At 47.6% G+C, this 24,214-nt stretch overlaps 1 protein-coding gene across 2 annotated transcripts in view; it reads left to right on the top strand.

The window, feature by feature from the left end:
- vps13b (vacuolar protein sorting 13 homolog B) overlaps positions 1-24,214 on the top strand; it is a 244,524-nt gene that overhangs the window by 93,635 nt on the left and 126,675 nt on the right. For both annotated transcript variants that reach the window (XM_083678431.1, XM_083678430.1), the window contains exons 20-21: positions 11,992-12,116; positions 13,933-14,077. In XM_083678431.1, coding sequence (XP_083534557.1) covers positions 11,992-12,116; positions 13,933-14,077 — 270 coding nt within the window. The remainder of the gene's footprint in view (positions 1-11,991; positions 12,117-13,932; positions 14,078-24,214) is intronic.

Genomic DNA, 24,214 nt, shown 5'->3' with positions numbered 1-24,214 from the left:
TCCGATTCTTATTTCATGACTGTCTCCTACTTCCAAGGAAAATAAACCTGCACCTGAGCAAGGTTTATAGATGGTCTGACGTCAGTCCCATTATCCAGCACAGTGCACGTTTTTTATTTCACCACGCTGTGAGTCTGGCCTGTTGGCCGTCGGAAAAAGACGTGCAATTGAATAAGCCTGCTGGTCAATGATACTGTTTTGATAGCTGACAGCATCTTCATTAAGCATCTTTAAAACATATGATGCAAAAGGGCACCGAAACAGCACTTTATTACAGCTTGAAATAGCTGTCACTGAACCACTGATATATCTAACAGGTATAAAACTGTTCGCTAAGCGGTTTTTGTTCCACCAAACAAGGACGCCAGGCTTAGAAAATACCTTTTTCTATCTGTTTTTTTTTTATTCTCTGTTTCCTCTGTGTTTAATGTGTGTGAGAAAGCCGCTCCTGGTGGTACGCTGTTCTAGAGTGAGGAGACACAGAGACTGAGGATGTGTGAAGCTGCGTTTCTCGCCCAGCCAACATTAAAAGAGTTGCTCACGGAAAAGCGTGTCCGTGTCCGTGTCCGTGTCCGTGTGCATGTTCACCATTGTCTGAACTCTGTGTCCTAAGCCAGGTATGTGACATCATGTACGCCAGGTTCATGACATGGACATTGTTTTGCAGCGGTTCAGTGTTTTGCAATACAATAAGCTCTTAGATCCAGCATTGTTACGGGGTCGTGACCTATATTAACCAAAACATGAGCTGGACACAGTCTTAAAATGTTAGGTAATGCGCTTAGCATCCTTGTTGACCATCCCTGAGGTGAAAAGTGGAAAGATCAATTCACATTCTTCCCTCGCTGTTGTCTGTTATTAATTACTCCTCTCCCTGCACTTGAAAGAGATGGCTGCACCCGCACCTTTTTTTTTTACGGCCCGGCGCTGGAGCTATAAGCCCGCAGTCTCTCTCTCTCTCTCTGTATCTCCTCTCATCTCTCTGGGTGTCTCTGAGAGGCCAGGGAGACTCTGGGCCCTCAGCCCCGCCAGCCTCTCTCCTACGCTGGGTGAGTTATAGCTGTGGAAGCGGGCCTGTGGCGGAGAAGCCTAGACCCGGGATGAGGATACTCCACTAACTGGACCATTATACCCGTGGGAGAGGTGGGGATTAGACTCTGGCCACGTCCGTATTTGGCATGTCAGCCCCTGGGCCTGCTCCCTCCGCTGTCCCCCTCTCTCTCTCTCTCTCTCTCTCTCTCTCTCTCTCTCTCTCTCTCTCTCTCTCTCTCTCTCTCTCTCTCTCTCTCTCTCTCGCGCTCTCTCCATCCCTGGCCTGTGATGTTTTCCAGCCTGGCTCCTCCATGCCACTGAGTGATGCCTGGGCCGCAGGGCCTTGTAATGTGTGGGTCAGGGGGGATAAGAAGTGATATTGCTTACTGGAACTCCTTTGATGTGGGTTTGTTGTTTTTTTCCTCCTCCCGCTACAACGCCGCATCCCTCAGCAGCAGCTGCGCCGCGGCCCCGTTTTAAAGGCCACTGAGCTTGGGCTGACTGGGGCTGCGCAGGTGCTTCACAGTTACCACTGAGATTACGGTACTCCGAGAGGATGAATCAGCCCCGGCCAGGGCCGAGGGTGCTGCTTCTCTCGCCACGGCTATCACAAAGGGGAGCTCCCTCCCTACACAGCTGAGAGTGTGTGTTGTAGACATAACATCAAAGATGAAAGGGTTCCCTGGGAGAAGAGATATAGGCGGTGTGTGTGGGGGGGGGGTTAGAGAAGTTGTGCAGTGGTGTCATGCTGAAGCGTTCATGCTAAGGCTACACAGTCATTAGTCTTTGAGAAATGGTACCCTACTCAGTGTAAACCTCCCGAACCAGATTAACGGCCTGTATGGAGATGCCAGCCTGTTCTCGACCGAAAATTTATTATTTCTACGGAGGGAACTTAGTGGTTTAGTTGCGCGGATGAAGACAAATATGGGTCTACAATTTCGGGCCATGTTTGAGAAATGGTGGCACATTCCGTCTCTCCTCGAGGCAGTCCGTTCATTAACTCTTGATGTAATTATTTTTGTTTTAGTCTCATATTGCTGACATTTCAACTCAAGAGTTCCTCAATCAGGATTAACCCGAACCGCAAGAAATCACACTTCTGATCCCCTCTTTACGGCTGCGCTTGTTGCCTCCAATTTCAGTCAAATTAAACGTTTATTTTATTTAAACTTTTTTTCTCCTGGTCCCTGCACCCTGAGAAAACAAACCAAACTCCCAGCCTTTCGATTTGCTCATTCCTAGTTGCTCTCTGTGGGTACAAAGCAGTCCTCTATACTGTACGTGCTCCCCACAATTAAAATCACAGAAGGAGGGCCAAGCCTCTCTCCTCTTGTCCTAGACCACTCCATTGGCATTGAAGTGAAGGTATTTGAGTGTTTTACTCCATAAGGAATTGTGTTCATACATACGGTACCTCTACAACCCCTCAGCCCTCTGAATCAGACGCAGAGGCTTAGAGAGCTGTGTCTCTCTCTCTCTCTCTCTCTCTCTCTCTCTCTCTCTCTTTCTTTCTCTCTCTCTCTTTGCCTGCCGTGGGGGCCAGAGGCTCAGAGGGGGCAGGTCTGCATCCTGCCCTCGGGGCACTTTGTCTCAACACAGTAGTAGTAAACTCTCATCACTCTGAGTGCCCCTCAGGGGCTGGCTCCTCACTCTGTGTGTGGCTTGACCTGCCGCGCCCCCGCCGTACCCCCGCACGCCTCTGCCACCGGCCGCACGGATAAACAGCCCGTAAACACAGGGAGAGTGAGTGGCCCTGTGTATACGCACATCGCACCACTCTCCGTCCCGCGCGCGTATACAAGCCCTCAGATAAAAGGCTGTGTTCCGAGCACTAATAGCCACTCGAGATTAGCCTCCGCTGGACTCACAATTAAAAGCATGGATATGGGTTTTAGGGAGTAAGCTTTTTATCTCCCCATTGAGCCCCTCAAGCATGTGCTTATCTTAGAATGACCCTGTAATTGATGCAGTGCTGGAAGGCCTAATGACGTTATTAGTGATAGTAGTGATGTTTTTTGGCAGGTCAAGGTGGTAATTGATGACATTAACTGTAGACCTCAGTGGCAGTGCTGAGATTTAGGCAACGCTGTGTTGACCAACTAAGCCACAAAGTAAGAGGTGACTATTCTATTCTAGCACAGGGAAGCAGCTCTCCTGTCCGGGCATCTGTTGGCAGTGGCAGCGCCAGGGGACAGTGCCAGCCGATTGTCGATTCAATGAGTTATGTCGCCTAAAAAAAAGAATGTTAAAAACTCGCACAACTCCTGCTTATCGTCAGGGGAAAAATGAGACTGACTCAACAGACTCAGAATAGTTAGTCAGAATAGTTTACCTCCAACAGCGCTTTCACACTCTTCTGGTTTCATTCCCTAAAATGGTGTTGGCCATTCACAAAGTGTGAAGAGAAAAAAAAACAAAAAAAAACGACTCGCACATTTCTCTCAGGACTTCCTGAGTCTAGACAGAAAACATTTTCACCAGAAGTTTAGAATTTCAAGGGAGCCATTCATTCTGGGCTTTTTGGATCACCTTTGGGATCCTGTCATACATGGCCAAATATGTGTCTCTTCTACCCGAGCCGACACCTATCTGCGCAGCGCGCTGAGGGAGATGGATGACTGGTGAGCTGGCCTTTGCCATTCTCCCTTTCTATCACCTCTGCAGTACACAGATGAGGAACGGTTCGGTTGAGTTACAGAACAAAGAACCGTCTACTCTTGTGTTCCACTTCCCCCCACAGTGGGGTAGAACACTGTAGAACACTGTTCTACCCTCAGTATAACCCCCATGTTGTTTTTCATATATTTATGGCAGAAATCGATGTAGAGATAGGGGCCATTGGCCTCTTAGTAGTCAACTTGTGCGCAATCTGTAAACCTAAGATTACAGGGCGTACATAAAGTGCACCCTCGCTGCATTTTTATTCTTCAAAGACATGTCCTCCCCCTCCTCCCGTACTTCCATAAGTAAGTCTGGGGAGCATTTGAAGTACCTTGTATGTTTATAATAGCTGACTCATCACTCTGGGTCGGTGCCATGGCTCGTTAATGGAGGGCAGCTGATAAGTGTTTTGGAAGCTGTGTTCTGCAGGTGGCCGTCTCCGAACCGCCACCGAAGCCACCGAGGACTTGTTTTTGTCTCTATATTAAAGAAAGAGGCAGAAACCATAAACACTCCCCCCCCCCCCCAGTTCTACAGACTGGTCATTAGTCTGTGAAGGGTAGAGTGAGAAGCTGAGAAGCACAGCGCCTTGTTTTGGTTCTGTTGTCAGAGAAGAGTGTGAACAACATGGCATCACTCAACAGTCACTAATAACAGGCTGGAGATACAGTCTTGAGGGGGGGGTGGGGGTGGTGGTGGTGGGGGGGGGGGGGGGTTCTTCCTCTGAAGTCCCTAAGCTCACAGAGACTGCTCATGTCCTTGGTGATACAACCTGCTTATCTGTCACCTGGGCTTATTAAGGCATGCCGTTTACATCATATAGGAAAACAAATACATGTCTTGAAACACAGTACATGATTGCATTCATGTTATCAATTTTGACCTCTAAATTGCCCCCTATACATGTAACACTGTAATTACTCAAGTAACTGTATTAACATTAGCATGTTGTATTCGTTTAAGCGCACAACAAAAAGTGGTTGTGTTATAACACAACAGTGCTTTTACAATGTTGTTACCTGAGTAATTGCATAGTTATGACACAGGCACTGTGTAGGGGCAACATCCCTCAACTTTTGTTCACAGTCAAGCCATGTTCCTAACAGTCTTAAGTTCTCCCTTTCCACTCTTCGGTTCCTACTCAGGAAAACCGCCTGAAGTATGTCTGTTTCTTACGTTGTCTTTTTAATTGCTGTATTCAGTGTCAAGTCCCAGCTATCAGTGTATGAGCTCATCCCCTGGAGCTGTGACATCAGAGTGACCCACTTACTTCCACCATGAGGATGGCCAGAGTGTGCTGCCACCCCAACCCCAACCCCAACCCCAACCCCGGCCCTGGGCCAGTCACTGGATCCCCAACTCGCTGAAACATCCTCAGCCTGAACCCATTAGCCCAAATTGCTAAATGGTTCAAATGTGCAACCACTTAAAGCTATGTCTTTAAGAAAAGTAATCTTCAATCTACTGTGGGGAGGAGGAGGAGGAGGAGGACGAGGAGGAGGACGAGGAGGTGGGTGGATGGTGGGCGGGTGAAGAAGAGAGTGTGTTTTAAACACTATTCACCATTTCCCACGGACATCATCCTCTCACCCTGTCCAACAGATGTATTTATTATTCTGTCCTAGATTCACATTCAGCAGGGAGGGAGGGAGGGAGGGAGGGAGGGGAGTGTGAAGGGGAGACACTGAAGGATGGACAGCTAATGAAGCTGATGAAGAGCGTGCACACACACACACACACACACACACACACACAAACACACACACACACACACACACACACACATACTCTAACTGTGATCTCACACACTTCACCTGGTGGACAGCCACAGCTGAGGGGGTCAAAGTTCACAGACATAATGGGATCAGATTACAACCCTTTCAGTCTCCAGTTATATACTGGAGCATCCCTCTCCCTGACAGTGCCACAGGTGCTGTCAGACCTTCTGTCTAGCCAGCTGTGAGTGGGCGAACTCAGGATGTTGTTAGCCAGGGCTTCTTCTGGGCCATCCAGAAATAATCTAATGTGACTGCACTCCCGTCTTGTCCAGGTTCAAGTGAACATCCCTTACCATGGAAATCACATCCCCCGTGTGTGTCTGTGTGTGTCTGTGTGTGTCTGTGTGTGTCTGTGTGTGTCTGTGTGTGTCTGTGTGTGTGTGTGTGTGTGTGTGTGTGTGTGTGTGTGTGTGAGAGTGAGTTCAGATGAGGACTACTAGGGATGGATGGCCTCTCATGTCATCTCATGTGAAGTAGAGGCAGACAGAGGAGAGGGAGAGATATGTTGTTGAATCCTGTATGCAGCCCACGGCTCTGTGCTACACACACACAGCTTCCTGAGTGATCCAAAAACGCCAGGCCTACTCTCAGCAGGAATCTTTGATCTGTCATTAAGATCATTTAAAGTACACAGAACTGACAAAGCCCAAGCTGAAACTGGGGGGAAAGCGGAATAAATATAATTGAACACAGGACCTTCTCCTTGATTGTCCTCTGTGGCTCTCTGTTGACTTCTCTCCGGTGACGGGGGGCTGGCGGCGGCTGGCGCGGGCAGGGGGGGGGTCGACCGGCGGTTGGATGCCCGCCGTCGGGAGGCCTGTTAGGGCCAGCTGGCTCGTGCAGCCGGCCACTGGGCTGTGGACAGAGCAGGGAGCAGGGGAGGGGAGGGGGGGGGAGAGAGCAGGAGAGAGAGCCTGGGTCCCAGATGTAACAAGAGGGCGTACCCTGGGGCTGGCTGGGGACCTGAGGCCCTCTCTGACTGAACTCTGCACTGCGGGCCACTGCTGTCAAACCTCAGCTTCACCTTTTTACCTGTTGGCCTTCCGTCACATGACCTAGTGAAGCCACTCAGCCATTAAAAAAAACAAAAAACATTCACCCTGACCTGCAGAACGGTGTCCTGCAGAATTGCTTTGTGTATCCTTGCTTGTTTAATGCATTATCTCAATTTGTTGGTACACACTTTCGATGGTTATGTACAGTACCAGTCAAAGGTTTGGACACACCTTGCCAAGAGTGTGCAAAGCTGTCATCAAAGCAAAAGGTGGCTACTCTGAAGAATCTAAAATATAAACCATATTCTGGTTTGTTTAACACTTTTTTGTTTACTACATAATTCCATATGTGTTCCTTCATAGTTTTGATGTCTTCAATATGAATCTACAATGTAGAAAATAATACAAAATAAAGAAAAACCATTGAATGAGAAGGTGTGTTCAAACCTTTGACTGGTACTGTATATCAGGGACAGAGAGAGTTCAGGAGAGATGGATTCATATTAGATTACAATGAATCTCAACGTTGAGTCAACTGTTTCACAAAATTGAACTGAAAAGTAGTTTAAAAAAAAAAAGGTCTGTCAATTACAGTAGACTGGATGTCAGGCGACAGGGGGAAAGTGTCAAAGTGGTTACTGAAAGAGTTCAGCAGCCTGTTTATTTTATGAGCTCAGTAGTGCTGTACAGATGCAATATGTCACTTCAGCGCTGGCTGTACATTGGGGGCTCACATACTGTAGATTAACTTGCCCTATGCAGCACCGCTCTGATGCTCACAGTAATGAATAGTATCATTAATGCAATCAGGCTAAAACTCTGCTTCGTCTCTCGTTAAAGAACGCTATCTCGCTGACAGGGGCTAGGTCACATGTTCGTGGCTCTGTGCGTTTTCCGCCAATGTGATTCCCATTAAGAGCAAGTTTCCATCTAACAGCGAGGCGGAATAGATAACAGCTGAAATTGCAGTCTGCATAACTGCTGCTGTTACAGTTCCACCCGTGGCACCAGGAGCGATTGTGCAGAGACTGTTTGGCTTTTCAACACCAGGGGAGCTAATATGAATTTATGAACCCACAAGTAAAGGGGAAGGGGGATATCGATTGCCATGCTGTCCTTATCAACATCTGGACCCAGATAAAGCTGCTGTTGTTCTGCCCTCAGCCCCCAGCCTCTCAGCCCCCAGCCTCTCAGCCCCCAGCCTCTTAGCCTCCAGCTGCACCCCGCAGCCACAGCTCCAGGCCCCAGCCTCTCAGCCCCCAGCCTCTCAGCCCCCAGCCTCTCAGCCCCCAGCCTCTTAGCCCCCAGCCGCAACCCCGCAGCCACAGCTCCAGGCCCCAGCCTCTCAGCCCCCAGCCTCTCAGCCCCCAGCCTCTCAGCCCCCAGCCTCTCAGCCCCCAGCCGCACCCCGCAGCCACAGCTCCAGGCCCCAGCCTCTCAGCCCCCAGCCTCTCAGCCCCCAGCCGCACCCCGCAGCCACAGCTCCAGGCCCCAGCCACCCAGCCCCAGCTCTTTCCTCAGCCTGCCAAAAACACAGCTCCCTCCACTCCACCATGGCAGCCCTTCCTGCAGAGGTTAACTAACGCTGAGTACTGGAGTGGAAACGGAGGGTGAATGATGGCTAGAGTCCACAGATAACAGCGATGAGTCACCAGGCACCAACAGATGGGGAAGACTGGAGCCCCAATGATGGGGATGAATGTCTCTCTCTCTCTCTCTCTCTCTCTCTCTCTCTCTCTCTCTATCTCTCTCTATCTCTCTTTCTCTCTCTCTCAGTGGGAAAAAGAAGAGGCTGAGGCGAAGCTCTTCGGTGTCCTTTAGTCCCATTTAGATGATGCATATCCGGTTCACAGGAGTACACTCTGAGTCAGACTGATCCATCCCAGGGCCCCTCACTTATCACCTTGATTATGAGAATGACATCTGAAAGCCCTTTGACTTTCTCTATCTCCCTTCATTTGTCCCTCTCAGGCCCCATGTTAATGTTACTGTAGGGTCTGGCTTAGAGAGAGACTGATTGGTGACCTCCCTGGTCAGAGTGAGAGCGTTCTGTAGAGGGGTGACTACAGGATAGAGCTGGCTGCAGCCGTACATCACCCTGGTGACTGTTACTGCCCCATAGCAGTGCTTTATGAGGTGAGCTGGCCTGTCAGCCCAAGGCTCCCACAGACCTCCTGTTGAAAGGCTGTACAGTGTGTAAGTGCAAGGCTCAACCTCCAGCCCCAGCCCCAGCCCCAGCCCCAGCCCCAGCCCCAGCCCCAGCCCCAGCCCCAGCCCCAGCCCCAGCCCCAGCTCCAGCGTATTCCCACAGAGTGAGCACACTTTCCGTTTTTATCCAGGTCTGTTTTCAGTCAAACGTGCCTGTGTCCTTCCTGAGCCCTGGCTCCTGTGGTGTTTCCCCCTGTGACGCTGTTCCCCCCACCCCCGCCGCCGTGGAGCGTTGCGGTGAGGTGCCGTGTGGACCCAGCCGTGTGGACCCAGCCGTGTGGACCCAGCCGTGTGGCCCCGTATGTCAGCCTCGGTTCCTCTCCAGAGCTGAGGCCTTCCACAGGGTGTCAGCAGGTTGAGCTAACAGCCAGCCCATGAGAAGAACACCTGTCGAGCGCCGCGGCCTGCTCCAAGACACCTTCTAATCATGAGCTCATCGGAAAAGCAATTAAGCACATAGCCCACGCTGGCGTAATGTTTTGTTTTGCTACTTGGCTTCGAAATTAACCAAACCTGTCAAAATTCATCTGGCTGACGCACTCTTATTTATTTATTTTCTGTTGGGCCCTGATCCCCGGCCCGCTCAGGTCCAACAATGAGCCGATTCTGAGAGGGATTAACTGGCTTCTACGTGCCCCCATATGCTTCCCCTCCACCTGTGGAGCAGGGGGTTTAGCCCCTGTTGTTCCCCCCAATCAGCCCCCCCTGGCTCTGGGAGGACAGACGGAGCAGAGGGTCTGTCACCCCGCCATGGCCCTAACTCTGACTCTAACCACAGCCTGCTCCGAGGTCTGATGTCAGCCACCCATAAAACAACACTGGGAGCATGTTACTCTTTTTTTTCTATTAATCTTGGGCCACAAATGGAAACCTCTTGACATTAATAGGCCCGCTGTGAGGTGGTGAGCAAGGTGTGTGTGTGTGCGTGTGCGTGCGTGTACGTGCGTGTGTGCGTGTGTGCGAGTGTGTGTAGTGCACAAGTGTGTGTGTCTGTGTGTCTGTGTGTGTGTCTGTGTGTGTGTCTGTTTGCGTGCACACGTGTGTGTATTTTTAGATATCAGAGCCCTGAGAAGTTCCTGGAGTTCTTTCTGTTTGTTGAAGAATTACTTAGGAAGTTAGAAAAACACTTCTGTTATCGTTGTCATCACTTTTCTGTAATTACCATACCACCCTGTTAGACCCAGAAGAATAACACTTAACACTTTCCTAAGGTTGTGGTTTTGCAAATCAGCCTTTCACAGAGGTGTACATTAAAAGAAGGTGTCATTCTGGGGCTGTAGAGTCAACACTGAGATGAAACAAGGACATAGGCGGGCGTTTGTAACAACCGTTGTTCCGAGAAGCAAAGGTCAACAGTCACATTTTCTAAAGACAGATGATTTCAAGCGATTATTCCCTAGTGCCAGTTTACCGTGCGGCTGAAAAGACCCTTCATTTCCATCAGAGGCCAAATGGCTGTCATTAGGCTGGAGAGAATGCAAACAAACATCCATCTCTATGAAGCACCTGTCACAGCACTCTCAGCGTACACACGACCCAGTTAAGACATGCCATGTCTGGCTGGAGCCTATGCACATACAGTACACGCTGGCGTAGTAGTAGTACTCTAGTACCTTTATGTTAACCATTCTCAGGCCTATTTTGAGGCACTTCATACAGTATATATTTTCTCAATTTCTTTACAGTCATTTACCAAGATCCATGAATGTTAATGATAAGGGTAAACATGTTGTTAATACTGTTTAGTTTAGCATACACACAGTGAGTCACCAGGACCAGGGATCTAGTGCATCTCCTAATGCATCTCCGCTACACACCCTACACTCAGCGGTGGTTCTATACAGCCCTGTGCTCTGGTATAGCCCTTGTGAAACCACTTAAAGCGGGCCCCCATCCTGCAGACACAGCCAAGGCCTATTAAGGAGCCACAGTGTGGTTTAGGAGTTCAAGCCACAGGGTTGAGGTTATGATTCCCTTTGGAGGGAGGGAGGGAGGGAGGGAGGCAGGCAGGCAGGCAGGCAGAGAGGGAGGGAGGGAGGGAAGGAGGGTGGGAGGGTGGGAGAAGGGCACGCCAGTCTGTTTGACTTCATACTATGAGAAGTAAAGTTGCCATATACTCGGAATGGATTCTGCAATCAGTGTAAAACATGAGTGCCCAGGGATTAAAGGGCATCCGTTGAATAATGCATAGCAACTACAGTGTTTCACAATGCAGCAACGGCAACATGGACTCTATACTGTACGGGCTCGGGCTCTCCAGCCACAAATCAGAGAAACCTCGTAAAAAGTGGAGCAAATGAGAGCGTTTTATTTGCATTGTTCACAGAGAGAGATGGAGTAGGAGAGAGCTGTGCCAAGCTGGAGAGCCGGTGGGGCAGAGCGAAGGGGGGGTCGGGGGGGGGGGGGGGGTATTGTGAGGTGGGGGGATAGAGGGGAGGGGGTGAGTACTTTGAGTTCTTACAGGGCCACAGCGGGGCTGCGAGGTGTCCTTTGTGGCGTAAAGCAATCAGCCACAGAGCGGATACACCGCCACAGCCCCGCCGCGGGGCCTGAAACAAAAGAACCTGGAGAACGCCAAAGCCCCCTCGAAACTTATGAAACTCATCAGAGGGCCGTAGCGGTTCTCTTATCGTTAGATTGAGGCATTCCACAGCACGCCAGAGAATTCCCACTAATCCCCCAGGCATGGCAGTCATTATTGATAGAATCCTAACGCATTACCTCAGGCCAGTATTGTTGGTAAAGATTATTATTTAAGAATAAACTAAACCCCCAGAAAGTCTTGAGTTTCATAGAGATTTATCAAAAGAAAATGTTATTCTTGGCTTTGTGCGACACACTTTGAACACACAATTGAAACAAACTGTGCCCTCGGCTGCTTAAATGGGACGTGTCTAATACCCACAGGCAGCCTATTAAATCATGGTGTAAATGTTTGGTAATGGAGAAAAATGACACCGAAATCTGGGAAGATTTGTTTAAGTCACTTTAAATCATCAGTAATACATTGATATTGATTACAGTATATTGCCTGGCGTGCAGCTAAAGTAGCTATAACGAAGTCAGACCAAACATCTTAGTATCTGACTCACTGTTAACTACAAAAACACTATATCTGTTTTCTTTTACTGTCTATTTTCCTTCATTTATCCAGAACAGTTGGAATTCCAGTTTGACATGATCATGTATTTGATTCAACTATTAATTCAAGTTTAAACCAGATTCAAATGTTCCCTGTGCCTTGAGCTTGTCCCGTGATGCTGAACCTGACTCCTCAAGTAATCTCTCTGTCTCTGTGTGTTTGTGTTCTTCAGGAGCTGTGTTGCTGGTCAGTGTCCAGGGCGTTGCGGTGAACGTGGACCCAGTCTTCTGCACATGGCTCCTCCACCAGCCCCAGAGAGGCAGCAGCAGGCAGCAGCAGCAGCAGCAGCAGCAACAGGTACAGTAGGCCCAGGCTAGCTACAACAGGACAAGGCCAGCCAGCAACCCCCACACACCCCCCCCTTCTCTCTCTCTCTCCCTCCCTCCCTCCCTCCCTCCCTCCCTCCCTCCTCTCCTCATCTACCTTTTCCATGATGGTTCTGTTGCACCCTGTCTTCCATCCAGCCTCTCTCTATTTATTTGACAGAGGTCATGGTTGTGATTATGGACATTGAATGTACTGTAGCCGCAGAAGACAGGGAGGGGGAGTCTGATTGCCTGGATATTATGCAGGTTTGATCGTACACATAAATATATATGTGAAAGTATCTTTGTAATACTTTTAGGGCCGGTTTCACAGACCAGGCTTAAGCCTAGTCCTAGTCCATTATGTTTCTTTTTTCAGTAAGCTCATCTGTTTCATGCCTCCCACAGTTTTCAGTGGAGTAGTAATTGCGGGAGTCTGTATTCCAGCAGCCCGTGCCCTGGTTTTCCTCCGCCTGCAGGGTGACTGGGGGTCATTGCTTCTTGGGGAAGCACATGTTATTGCTTGAATCAATGCCAGTGTGAAGGATAACCCGCTCCTCATCCAACTGTCAGGGCTGATTTCAAGGCTTCGCAGGTTTAGACAAGGCCCTTCAGTTGAAGGACAACAGCGAAGGACGAGTCCTAGACTCTGCGTTTGGGGTCAGGAGAGAGACAGATAGGAATGTGTTCTGGCTCTGTTCTTGGCCCCTCTGTGTGGTTGCAGGGAGTAGCTCACATTATGTCACTCACCAGGAATGAATGACGGTAATTTATTCAGGTACTTACATTTTAGGATGGACGTTAAACTTTGTGCACGCACATATTTTCCGTTCTGTGTAAGGAGAAATTTAAATATTCAGCTTGACTAACATGTATAGTCACTGCTTTTAGATGTATGAGATGTATGAGAGTTTGTGTGTTTCGTTCAAATAACATAGTTAGAAACAGTATGAGATAATTGTGTGTAGTGTATGGTGTGATTTAGTGTCAAAAAGTGAATACTTGCATCTGCAAAAAGCATGTATGTTTATTTGCATATTTGTGTTTAGTGTGTATGTGTCTATGAGTGAATGTGTGTGAATGTACTGTATGTGTGTGTGTATGCATGCTCATGAGTGTGTGTGTATGGGTGCGTGTGTGTGCGTGTGTGTGTGTTTGCTCAGCCTCCAGTAGGCACTTGGCCTCTGCTCCCTGCAGCTGTGTCATTGCTGCTGCTGGAGGAGGGTGCCAGTAGTGTTTCCAGGGCCCGGCCGTGAGCTGCCAGCGGTGTGTGAGGCCGCTCAAGACAAACAGTCACCCGTCACTGGCCCCTCTGTTGCTCTTGGAGCCGCGGCTGTGGCCGGTCCGCCACTACTCTCTCTCTCTCTCTCTCTCTCTCTCTCTCTCTCTGCTGCTCTCTCTCTCTCTCTCTCTCTCTCTCTTCTCTCCAGTCCTTGTTTTCCCATCTTGTGTTCCCCGATTAACCCAGATCTTTTAATTATTGGAGCTGGCTGCAACAGATGATACAGGTAGTCATGTCCTCCCCTCCCTCCCACATCTCAATACTGACGGAGAAGTCATTAGGAGTCGAGATGTTGGTTTAGAAAATACCACAACAAGTCATAATAAGCAGCTGTTACTGGATGGAATTACGTCGTAATAGGTCCTGACTGCTGAAATAAATGCAATTATACCAGAAATAGCCAAACTGTCTCTTCGTTTTCGATGTTAACTGATAATTTTTCGACCATTAAGGTCTTTAGCCACAGAGGACAACATGTCCCATGACTCCATGGGTGCTGCTAAGCCATGCTGTGATGTCATTGCAGGCTGCAGGAGCGGTCCCTATGGCGATGCCCCCGGCCAAGCGCAGGGAGGATGAGGTGTCTGTGGGGAGCACGCCCATGGCCAAGCAACCGTCCAATCAGGCCTCAGACTACGCCAGCAGCCCTGTCAAAACCAAGACAGTGACAGGTTGGTACAATAGGCTGGTCCTACCTCTATCTCTCATCTCTAATCATTCTATATCTCGCTCTATCTTTCTTTCTCTGTCACCTCAGGAATCCCATATTTTTTTAGAAGCCTTACAGTAAATTCCCTCTGTAGTGTATTTTCCTCTGGCTCCACTGCCATGTGTCTGCTTCTGTGTATGCCCAGAAAAGACGAGAGGTTTGGACGCTGGGACCCTGCTGAGTGCCAGTGTTCCACTTACTGGGACCCCCCTCCTCACAAACACGCACACGCTTACCACTCTCTCCTGGGAGGACCTGGAGACATGCACGCACGCACCAAGGCGCACGCACGCACATACACACACACACACACACACACACACACACACACACACACACATGCACACACGTACGCATGTACACACACACACAGGGTGGTTGAAACATTATATAGCCTCTTCTAGTTCCCTCCAGTATGTTTTCCAGCATGTGTGTCTTAGCTGGAAAGTCTAAGCTCTTGGGGCGAAAGACAGGGAGGGATGAGATGATATGAGGATTAGGGGATGAGCGGATGAATGGATGGATGGATGGATGGATGGAAGGTGCACCAAGCCCAGCCAGGACTGCATCATCCATGGTCCTGAACACACAGTGTTACCTGGAAGGCTCACTGGAACAGTCTCCCTCTTTAGGAGCTGCCTGTGACAAAACGCAGGGACAATTACATGTAGAGCAGAGGTGGTTTTAATTTAATACTTTAGACATTTATAAACTTAATAGCCCCTTGTTCATGTTGCAGTATTGATATGTAATTGATGTTATTTAATGCAGTACCTTGGCTGGCTCAAACTGGAAACTGAATTAGGATATTGTTTTTGAATACGATTTCACCACTCTAAGTTGTTTTAATTTCGACTGTATTTCGACTTAAGGTTCCTCCAAACACTATACGGTTTAACGATACTTTTGCGAAAAGATTGCAACGAGCTGTTTGGGGAAATAAGCAAGTTCTTCTGGAGTTCCTTAGAAACAATAGATGGTCTCTGCTTTTGGTGAAGTCATTTTCTCGCTGTAAATACTAGCATGTGTATTTCCCCGTTGAGTGTTTTGATAGGAAAATGCTCCTATGACATTTTCTAGCACTAAATAATCCATTAGGGATCTTTTCCCCGCTCTTTAAAGATGGTAAAAACGAGCAGTGAAAAGGTCAAACCTCGTTTTCCTCATTCCCCGCCACGTTTCTTCGTCCAATCTCAGCTAATGGCTTTTCCATCCCACAGTATCTTTGCTTACTCACATCACGACAGTATACTGTATGTTCCCTCATTAAAGGCTGTCAGTAAACAGTCACCCTGGCTCCCATCACATACAAACAGGTCCAAACAGGCTGCAGCGTGTCAGTAGCACGCCTGCTGAACAGCTCTCTGGACCTTGCCAGTTGTCTGTCTGTCCGTCCGTCTGTCTGTCTACTGTTTGTCTATGGCTGACTGAAAATAAACCACGGAGTTTCACAATGCGTTGCCCATAAAGAGAGGCACAGAAATGGGTTATTGGATTTCTTATGTGAAGAAAAGTATTTAAGTGGACAGACAGACAGCCACCCCATCTGGCCTCATGGTCAGTGTATAGTAATAGAACACCATGCTAAGTAGCAGGGTGTGTTTATAACTGAAATTCATTTTTTTTATAAGCTTGTATTGGTACACTACAACAATACAGTGTGCTCAGTGGGTCGTTGGTCCTCTCTTTTCCAAATATTTTCCTGAAAAAGAAAAACATGGCTTTGTTTAGGTGTTTGTACTTTGTTAGGGGCTCAGAATAAGATGACAAATTGGAAGAAAAAGCTGCTCCTTGAAAAATGAATTGTATCTCCTCGGAAATAGCTGTGCCATCGCAGGCAGAACAGATGTAAAAGTTACAAATTGTTTCCTAGCGTAATCAAAATTAGGAGAGGGTAGAAGCATTCAGCCTTGTGTTTCTCATTATGTGAAACAATAAGCCTCCCGAAGTCAAGACAATCAGAGGAGAAGCACAACTCCTCTGCACTTACTTACTCAAGTGCTCAGTTTCAACTCCACTTCCTTACTCTGTCATGAAAAAAAATCCATCCTTCCTGTGATTAATTGGGTATTTAATTTCTGTGTGAAATGAATTTATGGCAGAGAATATGATGGTAATGAATAAAATGTGAAGGCCCCATGTCTCCCATGGCGCTGGGGAAGATATTTGTTTCCCCCTTCTCCAGCATGGACCCTGTGATGGAGGAGAGAGGGGTCTGGGAGGATCAAGTAGAGAGCGACTGCTGCTCTGGAGCACTTAAGCGGCCTGCCAGCTACCCCCAAGAAGAGCTGATGACATTTTACATGTTATCATTGGAATTAGAGTCTTTAAAGATGATTTATTAATTGCTTTACCATGTGTTGAACAGCACACTGAATAAGGAGCTCTGGGGAGCTGCAGGAGCTAAGAGCTTTCTGTTGACAGTTCTGCACAGGACACATTACGGCCGAGGTCAGCCTTCAAAGTATATGACAAGGTTATAACTTTATCATATTTTCGTTTGTGTTTACGCTACAATGAATATGCTGTATGTTGGACTTAACCGCCTATGGTTTCGGTCAGCGGTTCCCGTTTCACTCTCGCCATTTACTGTGGTCCTTTGATGGATTTTTCACGAATCTATCTAATAATGACATGTTTACCCAGAAATATGATCCAGCTGTTTAGCTTGGATTGAGTCAATAAGCAGTAATGATTTACTGGAGCTTATATTTGAATGGAATTGAGAAATGGTCGTCTGATGGGCCTTAATCTCATCATTTCTGACAGCGGAAGTTTCAGTAAAAATTGATAATTGCTCTGAAAATGAATTGCGTTGTTGTAAGAAATGAATCTAAATTGGCGACTTGGTTTCCTTTTTGGAGCGTGTACAGAGCCGGTTTTTGCTAAATTGTAATTTGGCATTTCACTCAGTAGCCCTAATGCGTTTGTTTTAACGTAACTCCAAATAAACGACCAGATATATGACAAAGTTGATTTTCATGCCGGGCTTATTTGTGGCATAATTTCTCATGGGCTTAGACCGTAATCATGCAGACGTTTTATTTTTCAGTATTCATACTCTATTTACATAAACAGAGGAGAGATGTCCAGGTTGTTTGCCAGTTTGAGTCAACACATATGTTTGACCTGCCATGCGCTGTGACACAGGGGAAATAAACACAGTGTTGGCCCTGGGAGTTGAGGGGTTCAGCTGAGGCATGCTGCCAACTGGACAGCCACTGGAGCTAGTCTGAGCTCGAGATGTGACCTTGGGGAAGACGTCATAGGGCCCATATTACCAGTGGATAGGCCTACTGCTTAAATATTGGCCCTCCGTGAAACGTACACAAAGGGCATTTTTCATTAGACTGGTCAGTTTGAAGGCATCAATATTAAGAGGACATGTTGAGGAGGAGGTTGGAGAAGATTGGTTGGATATTCCCTAAGATAGAGGGCCTCATATCTACACTGTGTTTTACTTCACCTGATTACATGCTTTCCCAGCATATCATTTTCATGTCGGCCTTCTCAATGATTTTCTGATTTTCCCTGCGAGGACGGTTCTGATTTCATTTTAGGGATCAACCCCGAGAGTATTCTGAATCATAAGCCTTTCGAAATTATTTTCATAAGTTTTGGTACTTCAAAAGATCCATCAAAACAATTGTAATTGTAAGGTTGTCCCTGCTTCCAATTGGCCACTTGAATGGCTGCCTGGCACTGGTTTGATGTAGAGGGAGTGTTATGTTGTTTTGTTAGCCATATACTGTACCCTAGCTACAGTTTCATGCTAATCAAGAGGGACTGTACTTGGGCCCTACAAGGTGCCTGTGAATGTGTAGGCAAATGCACAGAGACACACAGATACATTTAATTTCCCCAGAACTAGCTGAAGGCTAGGTGATATCATAGGGTACTGTAGTGTTGCTCAGCTCCGCGGCACCACTGTCTGACTGGGCCAAGCCCGGAGAGGGAGGACAACACAAACATCATGGTTAGCTTTGTCTCTCTTTATTTCTAAGATGGCCTGGGAATAACTTGTTATGAACACATTATTAGTGCTCTTTGCTTCCCATGGTGTGGTTGGTCAATGTGTGGCTTATGTAATAATGTCTTATTTTGTTTGATAGTTCACCAGTGGAGATGTTGTGGGTGGACTGGGGTTGTTCATCCTCTGTTCAGTTGAGGAGACCGGAGGAAGGAGAGCAGAGGTAGTTACGGGACCGGCAGGAGGTTATGGCTACTCCAGTCAAACCAGACGCGACACTTTACTGATGCTGGTCACCTCAGGGGTTTGTTTGAGTGTTGCCGAGGAACACACTCATGGAAGTGTTAATGTTTGTTTTTCTGCAATTATCCTTTACAAGTACTATATGGACCAATGACTTTGAAAACAAGTTTGTTTTTTTTCCCTTCAGTTTGGGGTCGTTTGTGGCACTCCCCCACAATTATACCACAAATTGGTTCACATAAAACTAGCCCTAAGTATTTTCTTTATTGTCCTAATGAAAGCGATGTTGGCACCGGACCTGTTCGGATTGCAAGCCTCTAGAGCTTCTCATTGTTCAAGCGTCTACTTGAGTAATGACCTCACTGGCTTCTTTCCTCAATCCTAAAATTAGCCATTGGCGCAGGGAAAGCGCATGCAATTTTAGCAAAGAAAGTAATATATACTCTGATCTGGCGCCGTCGTGAAAGTCAGGGGGAAAAATATTAGCTTTGTTCCTCTCTGTTTGTCGTTGAGATGATGGGATTATAAATGTAATGCGCTTGTTTACTGTGAGCCATCGCCGAGAGAGGGGCTTTGGAGATGGTGTCATTGTTCATGTCTGGATCCTTTAAGAAGACAACATCTCGAGGCGGTCACGGTTTGGGGCTCAGTCAACCTCACTAGGACTGCTGTTCCCCATTCACCCTCAACTCACTACATCGGGAAAGACTTGGGAGAGAGTAAAGCAAAGCAAAGCAAAGCAGAAAAGAAATCCAGCGTACTCTACTGTGCTCCCGACCATAGTAGCTTGATGGAAGTCAGACAGTTTTTATTGGCTGCCGAAGACTTGTGCAAGGGATAATGTTTTCATTGTAAGGTTATTTATGTAGTTTAATTTTTCTCACAAAGTCAATAATTTATCAAGGTAATGAAGGCAGGTCCAGAGAAAGAAAACAATAAACGGGAGGAATAATGAGATAGCTGGCCCCCACAGGAGAGGGCTGCGGTCTGGAGGCTTACCGGGAGGATTAGGGTTATTCTGTCCTCTCAGTACCTTGACGAGCCCAGTCCACTCACTGAAATGTACTCCAGTACATAGGTAGAGAAGCTGTCCTTAAGTATTACTTTACCCTGTGATAGTGGATTTGTAGACTTTGGCTAGGAGTTTTCTATTGAGGTTAAGGTAAGAGTGGGAGTGAGAAGGGGTGTGGGAGAGGATTCATCTGGTCTTTGTGTCACAGAAACAAGATGTTTGGTTTTCCCAGAGTGTGGTGTGGTCTCCCTGGAAGCAGACAGGGGCCATCTTTCCCATGGTCACTCTGGGGTTGTCGAGGCGTCAGTGCTCCCTCCACATGTTGTGCCTCGACGCCACAGTTACCTTGACTTATTGGAGACTTCCCCCCGGCGGCTAGCCTCAATTCCACAAGCCTCAGCACAGCTAGAACAAAAGGAAACAGAGAGTGAAAGACGGAGGCCTGAAGCACAGCCACTCCAACCACTTCCAGCTATGCCAGTTTCTCTGGCGGCTTCAATAGCACGGTAACAAATGAAGTCGGATACATATTTAAATAAACACAGACCTGCATCCAAAACAAATACCCAAGTCGGTTATTAAAAAGTTAGATGCTGCCTCTGCGTGCAGCTGTAAGAGAATATACAACACTTCATTTTATTGTAAACCACTTGTAATGGGGAACATACCAGACTGGGAGATATGGGGAGAGAAAGAAACACTGATCCTTCAATCGAGGCTGTTTTTGTAAGTGGAGTTGCACAACCGCTCTCGAAGGACAGAGGGACACTTTGGCTGTGTTTGGTGATGCGAAGAATGTTCTCTGTAAAGACACGTCCGTCGGCGTTGTTATGATGATGTTGCTGGTGCGTTGTGACTGGGAATGTCTGACTGAAGGGCGGTGTTTGATGTGGATAGGAGGGTCTCTCCCGTCTCCGCGCCTTCACACATTTATGACCCTGTTGCTCAGTTTCGACTGTTGTGGTGGAACTCGCTAGTGAAAGTAGGGAACAGTGATTTGTTTCTCACCAAGAAATTGTTATTTAATTGAGCTTTGGTCTCCCTCCCTCCCCTCTCGCTCTCTCTGATCACTTCACACTTGCACGGGCTTCAAAGCCCTCTGGTTTCACAAGCTCTGAGATATGACAGTTGGAGCTGTAAAATAGGGTGAATAATCGCCATTAGCACAGTTCATGTTTACGTGATTGGCAGGCCTGGCTGGGACCACGGTGAACATGAAGGGAGAGGGAGAGTGGGCGGGCAGAGGGTCGGGACGGGGCTGCGATGGCAAAGGATGGGGGTAGAACCCGGCTCTAAGGAGGCCCGGAGGAGTCGTTACAGTGTGGGCGGTTTAAGAGCCGTCTGGGGTGCTCCCCGTCACCTCTCGCCCACACAACTCCACCACCGTGCCACCAGAGCTCAGCTCAGGCCCAGCCACACCGCAGGCCCTCCGACGGGCCGAGGAGGACCCGCTCTCCGCTCCGCTCTCTTCCAGGCTCAGATTCACCTCTTAAAAAGAGATGGCCCCCTCTATTCCAAAAATAATGACTGTTATTAATCAACGGAGCCCTGAGATTGTATTAAAACCTGTAGAGACTCCAGTCCAGACCTCCAGGAGTTTAATAGCCGGTGGGATGACTGGAGTTGTAACGTTAATGTGTCTACCTGCCCGTGGCTGTGCCTCCGCTGGGCGTGCTCCAGTCTCGGTGCTAAGCCCTCTGTGTGTGTGAAGGCCCCGCGGCACACTGACTCTGCAACCGACACACACACTTGCCACTCTTTCCTGGGAGGACTTGGAGACGTGCACAAAGGCGTGCACACACATTCACGCACGCGCGCACACACACACACACACACACACACACAAACACGGATGCGCACACACACAGGGCCAAGGATCAAGGCCCCACGTCACACTAATACCCTCACGGCGTATGATAAATCGTTCATGTAAGTCGGAGAGACGCAGAATGAGTGGGTGTCTGGAGATGATGTTCCACAGTAGAATTGGTACTCAGTAGGGTGGTACTGTTTTCTTTAGGATTTTCATCAATGATGATTGCTGGGTGTAAATGCTCATGATATCATGGTGCGTTTTTCGGTTTGGTTTTCCTTCTGCTGTGTGCTGTATGTTCCCATCTTGGGAGGGGGAAGACTGATGGTGTTGTTTTGTGATGTCTTGGGGGTATATTTGGAGGCTGACGTCAGTGGGGACTGTGGTGCTGTGCTGTCAGTGATTACCACCCCTAGAGTTCCCGCCACCCCCCCCCTCTCTCCACTTCCCACTTACCACAGGGTGCCCTCTCCCTGGGGTAAATGCTCCCCAGCACTCCCCAGTCTAGACACACAGGCCACATGACAGGCTGGAGCGGCCACAGAGCACCGTCATGTCTGAGCACCCCACGTAGAGCAGAGCACAGCGGCTCAGTACAGCATGATACCGCAACACAACATAACATAGTATATTACAGAATGATACAGCATACCTCAACACAACACAATATAGTAATCTACAACATGATAGAGCATACCTCAACACAATATAGTACTCTACAACATGATAGAGCATATCTCAACACAATATAGTACTCTACAACATGATAGAGCATACCACACCACCACACAATATAGTACTCTACAACATGATAGAGCATACCACACCACCACACAATATAGTACTCTACAACATGATAGAGCATACCTCAACACAATATAGTACTCTACAACATGATAGAGCATACTTCAACACAATATAGTACTCTACAACATGATAGAGCATACTTCAACACAATATAGTAATCTGCAACATGATAGAGCATACTTCAACACAATATAGTAATCTGCAACATGATAGAGCATACCTCAACACAATACAGTACTCTACAACATGATAGAGCATACCACACCACCACACAATATAGTACTCTACAACATGATAGAGCATACCTCAACACAATATAGTACTCTGCAACATGGTACAGTATACCACACCACCACAAAATACAGCATACCACAACGCAACACAATATACTGTAGTACTCATGGTACAGAATACAATAATATATATAATATATGCCATTTAGCTGACCCTTTTATCCAAAGCAACTTACATTGCAATGAGTGCATTTATACATTTTTCAGTATATATGGTCCCAGCGAGGACTGCAACACAACACAATATAGTACTCTACAGTATGATACAGCATACCACAACACAACATAGTACTCTACAGTATGATACAGCATACCACAACACAACACAATATAGTACTCTACAGAATGATACAGCACAGCACAATCCAACAGTACAGCAGGGAACCGTAAAACAACACTCCACACCGTGTAGTCAACTACACTCACCTAACACTTTATTAGGAACACCTGTACCTTCTCATGGTGGAGGTGGTGTAATGGTGTGTAAAGGAATGTTTACTTGGCACACTTTGGGCCCGTTAATACCAATCAATCATCGCTTGAATGCTACAGCCTATTTGAATGTTGTTGCTGACCATGTGCATCCCTTCATGGGCACAATTTACCCATCTTCTAATGGCTACTTCCAGCATGATAATGCACCATGACACAAAGCAAAAGTCGTCTCAAACTGGTTTCATGAACATGACAATGAGTTCAGTGTTCTTCAGTGGCCTTCCCAGTCACCGGATCTGAATCCAATAGAACACCTTTGGGATGTGGTAGAACGGGAGATTCACAGCTTGAAAGTGCACCTGAAAAATTTGCAGGAATTGCGTGATGCAATCATGTCATCATGGACCAGAATCTCAAAGCAATGTTTCCAACATCTTGTGGAATCAATACCATGGAGAATTGAGGCTGTTTTGAGAGCAGTATTAGTATAGTGTTCCTAATACAGTGCTCAGTGAGTGTATAACACAACCTCTCTCCATCCCTGGTGTTTGAAGTACCAGGGTGCTTAGTGTGAGAAAATGGATGACCTCGATGTCCAGACCACCTCTCCTCGTGAGTTGCTAGAGCCTTGATGTGTACACACACACACACACACACACACAAACAAACCGCACACCTGTGAGCTCAATCCCCCCCACCCACAGCAACGGGGCAAGATGCCACAGAGACCGCAACCACCGGCCATTTTGACCGTCGCCGTGGAAACACAGCCGCTGCCATGGCAACCCCCTCAGCTGTTTTTGTGATATTTGGGGGAGCGTCGGTCTGAAAAGTATTTCAGGAGGGGTGACATCACCCTTATTTCATGACAGCTCTGGGATAGCTGCTGAGCATGCAGACCTTTTAAATCATGGAATATGTCTTAATGTCTCTTCCGAGACCTCACGGTCCCCCTCTCACCTCTGACGCTCAGCCTGCTCTGATGGCTTTAACATCCCCCGCTCCTCTCTCCCTCTCTCTCTCTCTCTCTCTCTCTCTCTCTGTTGGTAAATGGGTGCACTCTCTTTCACATTGACTGAAGGTGTGTGTCAGCAGAAGAGTTGGATGGGGTTTAATGGGGGAGCTCCTCTGTGATTTGTGTGCTTGCCTGTTACCATGAGTGTGCGCTGGGACAAACATACATTGTCTGGGCCACATGAAGCCCGTGTCTTGTCTGTGGCCGTGAAAGTTCACTTTCCCAGGGGTTCTTCATTTCTCATTCTGCTTGAGTAGACATGCTACTCTAGGACTGTGCGTGCCTCCCTTATGACACTTGGGTAATAACACAAACCACATACCACCACATACCACAACACTACAGTACAATACAATGTTATTACTATTAGTAATATCTGAGCAATCACAGTATTACTACACAGGTATAGAGACAAGAACGATAAGAAACTATAAATATTACCACATCCCAAGTATATTACTTTTAACTACTGTAACATCACCATACTCATTACTGTATGTAACATCATGTT

Source organism: Argentina silus (assembly GCF_951799395.1).
Source record: "Argentina silus genome assembly, chromosome: 10".
NCBI classification, from domain to species: Eukaryota; Metazoa; Chordata; class Actinopteri; order Argentiniformes; family Argentinidae; genus Argentina; species Argentina silus.
The sequence above is the reverse complement of the archived record's forward strand: the minus strand, read 5'-3'. Positions and strand labels throughout refer to the sequence as shown.